The sequence below is a fragment of the Blennius ocellaris genome (assembly GCF_963422515.1).
Source record: "Blennius ocellaris genome assembly, chromosome: 7".
Taxonomy (NCBI): Eukaryota; Metazoa; Chordata; class Actinopteri; order Blenniiformes; family Blenniidae; genus Blennius; species Blennius ocellaris.
Genome location: NC_137656.1, coordinates 21,065,693 through 21,074,366, shown reverse-complemented (window position 1 = coordinate 21,074,366; position 8,674 = coordinate 21,065,693). Strand labels below are relative to the sequence as shown.

At 42.1% G+C, this 8,674-nt stretch overlaps 1 protein-coding gene across 1 annotated transcript; it reads right to left on the bottom strand.

Annotated features, from left to right (window-relative positions):
- Positions 1-1,486: 1,486 nt before the first annotated feature.
- Positions 1,487-7,581, bottom strand: vps33a (VPS33A core subunit of CORVET and HOPS complexes; the record flags this gene model as incomplete). The annotated part of the gene is made up of 13 exons (XM_080499867.1): positions 1,487-2,162; positions 2,844-3,012; positions 3,128-3,265; positions 3,359-3,496; positions 3,592-3,659; positions 3,866-3,992; positions 4,613-4,806; positions 5,324-5,498; positions 5,579-5,695; positions 5,834-6,020; positions 6,143-6,270; positions 7,115-7,180; positions 7,480-7,581. 13 exons carry the CDS (start codon positions 7,579-7,581, stop codon positions 1,969-1,971), a joined length of 1,803 nt encoding a protein of 600 aa, XP_080355993.1. The 3' UTR covers positions 1,487-1,968.
- Between the last annotated feature and the right edge of the window lie 1,093 nt (positions 7,582-8,674).

The window sequence follows — 8,674 nt, the reverse complement described above, 5'->3', positions numbered from 1 at the left end:
ACACACACACACACACACACACACACACACACACACACACACACACACACACACACACACACACACACACACACACACACACACACACAACAAAGAAGCGTCATACTCAACAAAGATTTTGAAGGTTTACTATAAACTGGACATAAAGACACTGGTCTGAGTGACGTACAATAGACATCAATACATTTCCTGTCGGGCAGAAGCAGAAGGAACTGGGATGAGAGTGAGCGACTGTTAATAATTGATCTGTAAATTATGCTAAGTGGATCCAGTATCGATCTGCTTTGTTTGTGTCCAGTCATAAACAATATGCTGAACATCTTCAGCTTTCACTGTGTCCCGGTCCCTTTCAAATATTTTATGGAGATAGAGTGAAATTGTTCAGAATTAAACGTTATTTACTGTGAAAACAAGCCCCAACTTATTTTCATCAATGAAAACATTTCATATAACTAACATGGCTCATCGATAAACCACCTCATATAAAGTTATGCTTATTAAAAGATGATATTTTGTAGTATTATTGTAAAAACAAATATAAAATGTACACACCGGAGAACTAAATATCCTCTTCTGGTTAACTGACTTCAACTATGTTAAATTAGACACATTCAAACATGCATGAACCACATAAACCCACACATTGACATAATAGAACTGTGATAAGAAACACTCACACCTTGGTGTTGTTGCAGGACAGGAACAGATCAGAAGGAGGGCTCCTGTGCTTCCAGCCTGGAGTCCAAGTTGGTGTGTGTTTTCTCTCCTGCCTCAAGCTCCTATTGCAGAGGAGGAGCCAAAAAAAGCAAAAAAGTGGTCACAAGGACCTGAATCCCCTGGGATTCAGCTAATAGCAATCAAAATCTCCAGTGTGCACCTGCTCCTCAAACAAAGAAACGGCGGTGGTTGAGAAACCTCTCAAAATGTACACAACTTACTATTTTATGAATAATGTATGCAAAGTGGTTTTTCGAGCCTTCTCGCCAATCAGGGAGGAGATTAGCAAAGATCACGCAAGAAAGAGGTTCACCGAAATATCCCAGTCCTGCCAGCAGGTCTCCGTGGGTCTATAGCGTCAGGCACACAGAAGGTATTGACGGATACTGAGATCAAACACCCTCCCGCAGCACAGTTATCGTCTACCGGAACATGGAGCAAATGGCCTCCTAATTCAATCAGCGTCCTGCACTGTCAAATCATAGGCTGAGCTCTCCAGACAGCGCAGGGCCATTATCGGCTGATCAGGGGCCTGTTACTGTGCTAATTGCTCCTTCAGAGAGCAGCGCCACTGCTGATGGATATACTCCTGTCCCCGTTTTTGGTCTGCTTGCAATCAACGTCCCTTGCCAAATATTGCCGGGTGATCATAAGCAAAATAGCTCGGTAGCCAAATAATCGGAGGACCAATATTAGTAAAGTTAGAGATTTATTTGACCGTTTTTATCTTTAACCTCGCTGAAAGCAAAGAACAACAGTTCAAAAAAGCTTGAGGGAAAAAAAAGGGAAAATTTATTAGTTTTACACATGAAATCATACAACCATTGAAAAGACTTTGAATGTAAAAAAAAAAAAATACATACAGTAACTGCATACTACAGCAACAAGCTTAGTGATACAAATCAATGTAATAGCATTGATCAGGGTTTATTTACACTGTGTTGTCCATGTGCAAGATAAGAAGTAAAGAAGGAATCACTGTGGATCTTCGACATGCGCGAAAGTAAAAGTCGCACGATATAAGTTCAAGGCCTAAAGAACACTCGTCTGTAACGTGAGATGACTTTATTTCCAGAAAGACTGGAACAGGACGCCTTTTAAAGAGTTCTGTTGATGCTGGATTAAGCAGCTCAGACATCAATGAAGCACCTGCAGCACACTGATGTGGATGGAAACAAAAAAAAAAACCCACAGCCGAGGTTTTCTGATGGATGCGGCATTTGATGTGGCCAGGTGTGCACTGCAGGCGACTCAGGAGATCTGGGACTCGGGCCGATCCATGAGGGACTTGATCCACGTGGTGCCGTTCAGGAGTTTCGTGGTGGCGATAATGTACTCCATGCCGCTGTCCTCCATCTGCGAGAGGAAACGGAGGGCGGCTATCTCTGCGTAGGTCACCCCACCGAGGAAGAACACCAGGGTGGTCCGGTTCTCTCCCTGTTGGCCTGTGTGACGATTAAGAAGAGGCGTACGTCACGGAGCAGAAAGCGGACCGAGATGTGTCTGAATTCTGCCATCAAAACCGCCAAGAAAATGCAACTATAAATGTAAAACTGTCAACTCTCCTCTGGTCAAGCCCCATTTCACTGTGACGTGGTAACCTCCCCCAAGATGACTGCTTTTCCCCCCATTCATTATCACATTTAAAAAGCAATATGAGGCAGACATGTTGCAACAAGTCAACTGTCTAATACCCAAACCCACAGTTCTAATTAGCACATTTCAAGCAGAGTGTATAATTAAATCCACCATTCACGTCAGTGGAACACCCACTTCTGCCAAAAATGAAAAGATGGGAAATAAACTGATGAAAAGCGTTGCATGTCCCTCATAAATCAAATTGCTTTTTTTTTTTTTTGCCTTGTCCTTGTATATATATATATATATATATATATATAAAAAGAAAAACAACACACCAGCATGACAGTGGTTTAACAGCATTGTCAGATTTCTGCCATCAATCTGCCACTGTCCAAGGCTCCACTTGAAACAAAGCCCACTGCTTATCTCGGTGCCGCAGGCAGGTTGTGTTTTGTTGGGTGGCGGGCGGCAGAGTAAACAGTATTCACACACACACACACACACACACACACACACACACACACAGAGGTTGGGCTGGTTCTCACGTTTCTTGTGAAGCCCAGAGGGAAGCTGCTGTCTCTCCTCAAAGTGTGGGCCCGGAAGCATCTTCAGCACCTCTTCGATGCTTCGCCACCCGGGCCTCGCCAACACCTGAGTCAGCCGGATGCTCAGGGGAGCATAGCCGCTGTACACATACGAGATGTCATTGGGGTTCTGCGGAATATCAACACAAACAAACACACACACACACACACGGAGACTGCTGGTCAACCCCTGAACACGTTCAAACCTGCTCCATAATTGTTCATCTTTTACACACTGCTGGCACCTGCTCATTGGCGTCCTCCATCCACAGTTTGAGGGTTTTCCTGATGGTGGGGTAGTTATTCCTCGAGCCCGTCTGTGGCTTCAGAAGACCCGACTTCTCCAGGTTGTTCAGCGTCAGTATGTGTTCATATCCATAGGTCTGCGCAAGACGAGGAAAAAGAACTGGTCACGTTCCGACTGAATGGCGGTATGGAATTTAGCCACGCTGCGGATTTTGGGTCGTTGGCCTCACCTGGAGAATCTCCCGTTTGTAGTAGTCAAACACCTTCTGCTTGAGGCCGTTGTTGCAGACCGACTGCATGCAAACCAGCCGCAGAATCTTGATCAGGGGGTCTTTCTGCGCGATGCAGTCCTCGATGTATGTGTTCACCTGCACATTTCATACACTTAACAATTTTAGTAAGCTTTAAGTAAATAAATCGTGTATTTGTGACAAATCAGTTTGGGAGAGTTGATGGAATCTACCTTATCGGTGTCAACACCCGTCATGAACTCCTGCTGCACAGTCAGATTGTCAAAGAACTCCTCCGACGCTGAAACAGAAGTCGGAGCTTTTTAAACCGCAGCAAAAAGAAACAATACTTAAAAGATACAATGATTTTCAGCAGCCTTTCAAAAAAAAAAAAAAAAAAAAAAAAAGACACAATAAGCTATCTCACTGTGTCTTTTTGGCTTTGTTTTATATTTCACACAAAGATGCATGAAAGGGAGTTTAATAGCAAAACAATGGTCTACGTACTGGTTATATCCTTGATGAGCTCAGCGATAGACGTGTGGTTTGCCAGTGAACTTCTCGCCGCCTGCATGTGAGGCAGCTGAGACACAAACTGCTTGATTTCCCCCACCGTTTTAGCATTATGGCGTTCCTGCAAGACAAACGGAAATCAGAAATTAAGAAGCACACGTGGCACATTTCAATCTTAATATGGTGATAATAATGAATACAAGTTCCGTCTATTATCCACTCTTGGTCAAAAAACACATGGATGATAGAATTCATCATAAAAGTAATTTCTTTTAAAGCTAAATTCATTTGAAATTAAAACATGTTTTAAGCAGTGTTTAAGATCTTTTTAGAAATTTGGAATAAAAAAACAAAAACAAAAGTCTGAATAAACTTGCATTCCAAGTGTGCTACATTTCTTGAATTACAATGTCTATTACTATCAGTATTTCTGAGCGCTTTCATCTCACAACTATGTATGTTTGCCCTTATTATACAATCTGCTCAAACAATTGGCGTTTCATCTGATCGCCATCTTTTTTCTTATCACTTCTCGAGCCCCGCTCAATAGATTTCCGTTTTGACCTTTGCTGTAAAACGCCTCACAAGATTACAATCAGATGAGAGCAGCTGTCTGGAAGTGATCCTTTGTTGTTCACTGAAAGGACTAAACGCCGTATTTACATTTGGAATCTTTCCTGTAATGAGGAGAGTGTTGTCTTGTAAGACTGGGAAAATCCGGGACACTTTTCACAAACAAACCTCAAATGCGGCGGATATAATTTTCGCCTTCTTGCTGAGGGCGGCTCCAACTGCATTGAAGTTTTTGTCCCGGATTTCTGCATAAAGTTCCTCTGCAGAGTTGAGCTGGAGCTTCTTGGGCTCCGTGGGTAAATCTTTACTTGCTTCACCCTGCTTCTTCTGTGCAAACTTCTCAGGAGGCAACTTGACATAACCTGTGAGATGGAAGGAGGTTAAAAAAAACAACCCAAAACTGTTTGAAATGGAAGTTCAATGATTTGTTGTGAGGCTGGGCCACATGGTACATAGGCACTGATAAACAGGACCCCCCAAAAAAATGAATTCTTTGAAATGTAGGATGAACACAGGGAGAATGTGCAAACTCTTCACAGGAAGGCCCTGAACTGCAGTTTGCTGGGGTCAAGATTCCCCTGCCAGGTTTATTGCGTCAGTAAATCCCGGACAGAGCCAAGGCGAAGGAGGAAAATCAAATTACACCATTAAGCCCTGAAGAGATCATGGCGCTCTCCTCCTTTAAGAGCGACCAGAGCGCCTGGTAGATGCCACAACATCCAAGTCATTTGATTAAGTAAACAAGTGAAATTATGTCATAGCCTTCTCTTAGGAGGAGGGGGGGGGGGCATATCATTCTCACAAACTGTGAAAATAACAGGCTTAATGTGAAACTACATATTCTGAACAAATCCAAAAGGTGTATATATATATTTTTACCATTATTGATTCCATAGATCTCATCAATGAGACCCTCGTAGGTGAGCTGAGTGGCCAGAGGGGTGAGCAGGTCAACATTACGGTCCAGCAGGAGGAGGGTGTCAAACACCGGCAGAATCTGGTTTTGGCTGCCGGCAAACTCCCTCTTCATCCTCAGCATCATGTTGGAAACATGCTGACGACCCACAGAGAATCTCTTTGTTAAATCATCAGACACACATGACGACTTGACACACAAATTGATTCCCGGCTCACCCGCGCACAATCTCCTTTTCCATAAATCTGTGGAATCGTGCCGTACAGTGCTTGTAAAGTCATTAACCCTTTGGCTGTGTGGTACAAGCTGGTCTGGTCATTTTCTAGGTAGCACTCCTATGAGAGACAAAGAACATTTAAATGTGTTTACATATTGAATTAGTGCAGATTTGAAAGCGAATGTAGCTTTAAAGTTGTTGATATATATATATATATATACACACATATATATGAGAGAGATGTACAAGAACACACCCGGAAAGCACTCTCGTATTCCATGGACAGCAGGTCACCGTCGTAGGGAATCAGGTCCAGGATATACTCGTCGATGTTGATGAAAGAGGCCAGAACGCCCTGCTCCTTCAGCCGCTGCTCGCACAGCATGCTCCGCCGAGGCACAAACAAGATGTGGAAGTCTCGGGGCGTGTGCATCTTGTCCTCGCTAGGAAAAAGCACACAGTCCGGGACACGACTTAAAAGGCTGTGTGAGCAGGACAGCTTGAGAGTCGAAGCAAAGTCGGAAATGTAAGTGTCTTTAAAACTGGATGAGCCACATGAACACACCTGAATACGTTCTCAGCGATGATGTCCATGAGCTCCAGCCTGGGCCGGACGAAGAAGATGATATTTTTGACGTCAGCAGAGGGGAGCCTGCCGCTCTTGAGGGTAAACATCTTTTCGACTTCATGTTCCTGGGAAAAACAAACAAAGACCTATTTACAAGCCACAAATAGATATTATGCTACATAATCTGCTGCTTGCACTAAAATATTGAAGGTACATGAAAAGTTTCAGCTCCATGCTCTGAGAGCACTGCACAATTTCAGTCAGCAAATTCCATACACACATTAATAGGTCACAGATTGTCCTCTTCAGGGGAAAACATGGAGTTTGTTCTATTGGCCACAGAAAGCTCACGAGTTAAGACGAGCCAGAACCAGAGCCGTCAAGCCAGGTAGCACAACATGATTACACGTTTTAAACTTAAACTTGATACTTGAGGGGTGGATGTATTAATCACATTGTTATTATGTTTCTATATATATCAATATAACCAGATTGGGAATTTCTGAAGTAGCACTTCAAAAAAAAAGATTGTTTTTAAACTTTTTTTTATTTAATGGCATTGGAGTCAAATCTGTTTTGTACTGCATGTTTTACACAGCTATATTCTCCACCCTCCAGGCCACACCACCACAACTGACCACCTGATATATATATATATATATATCAATTGTTTTAACTGACAGAAGATATCAAACTACCCCCAAAAAACCCTTGGTTAGAGGCTACATGTCCTTAGGTATTCATATATAACCAAACTTCTTTAGGTTATCCATTATTTGTCCTTTCTTCAGTGTGTACTACATTTACGTGACCAACTATTAATTCTAACGAATTTAAGGCAATAATAGTTGGATAAACTAATTATGTCAATATGACCAACCTCTACTTGAATGGATGAATATATAGATGGACAGAGTTCACAGTTTCCTTCAATCTGATCGTGTCAGTTGTGCAGGGTGATATACTTACCTTTAACAAAGAGTACTGTGCTATCAGTCCAAAAGGCCCAGTTAGATATTCATCCCAAACAATTGCCTACAGAGAGAGAGAGAGAGAGAGAGAGCAGTTATAACATAATGAACATACCAGAAAATGCCTGTTTATCTAATTAAAAAATAAATGTGATGGACGTGCAGACAGGCCAATAATGCCTGGAGATGTACCTTTTCATTGTACACTCATGGCCACAAAACGACAAACATTGTACACTTGTAATATCATGTCATCACAATTGAACGCTCGACTATGAGAAAATGACATATTCGACGACGTCGAGGAAAACAGGCGCCACCGTTCCAGACCAAGTCAAAAGTGTTTCAACAGACTCTTATTACCTTGCTCCCCGCACATTTGTCCAGAAACTCTCGAAGCTCCTTGCGTGCTGCTTCTCTCAGTATGTTTAGGTTCACTCTGCCGTACGACAGGTGGGCAGCCATTTTTCTGGAGGAGAAAACAAAACGAGTCAGGTGACTTGAATGGGCAGGACCAGTCATGTGACCAGAGAGACGACACCGTCAAGATGATTCACCCCCACCAGGAACAGGGAACAAAAGCTGACGTATAACGGCGGAAATGAATCGGTATTTTTCTACGGTATCAGCAGTGAATTCTGAGTTTATTTTTAAGCATTTTTCCCGTGTTGGATGGCGCATGCGTGGTACGGATTCATTAAAGTAACACCACAAGACGCTTTCAAGGCTTTCAAAAGAACTTTAAATGTATTTAATTTGGCTATTATCAATGTTTACATGCATTTTAATGCGTATGCTTTAGGTGCTCTTCAGCAAAATCGTTTTATGTTCGCGTTCAACGAACAAGAAATAGCAAGACGTGCATTATCTTGCTCCAGTCTTTTGTCGTGTGAAGGTGTGGTGAGAATACACCACAAGAGCGAGGGAATTTATATAGTAAACCCAGATTATTTACTCATTGAGAGTTAGTTTACATGTTTGTATTGGCTGCACACCAGATACAACGATTGTAATGATGTCAGGCCAAAGATGCACCATATCCAGTCGTGTGCAATAAACACACGATCCAGTAGATGGCGCAGTTCCTCCACAGACATCCAGGATGGAGTTCCGGAGGCTTTTTTTTTTTTTTTATTGGTGATTAATTTGTTCTTGACGGGAAATTTTAATTAACAGTCATTTGTCAAAAGGACAACAAGCTCCACAGACAAGGTGAGCGCGTTCAAATGTTCTGGATCATTTTTTATTCCAGAAAAATGCCAAAACGAAGAATGTGATTCCGCTCTTTAAACCGAATAAGAAAAAAACAACATCAAAGATAGATAATAAAGAGAAACAATTTGGGCGTAAGTAAAACAACCTGAATAGTGTATATGAAAACTCAACATTTAGAATAAGATAATCCTGGACACGACACTGGAAAAGATCTTATTGAAATGAAAGAGTTGGAACATGATGAATAAAATCTTTGCCAGCGGACAAACCACTGCAGAAAACAATCATGTCGAAAAAAAAAAAAAAAAAAAAAAAAAAGGCAGTGGCTGCCTGGATGACGAGA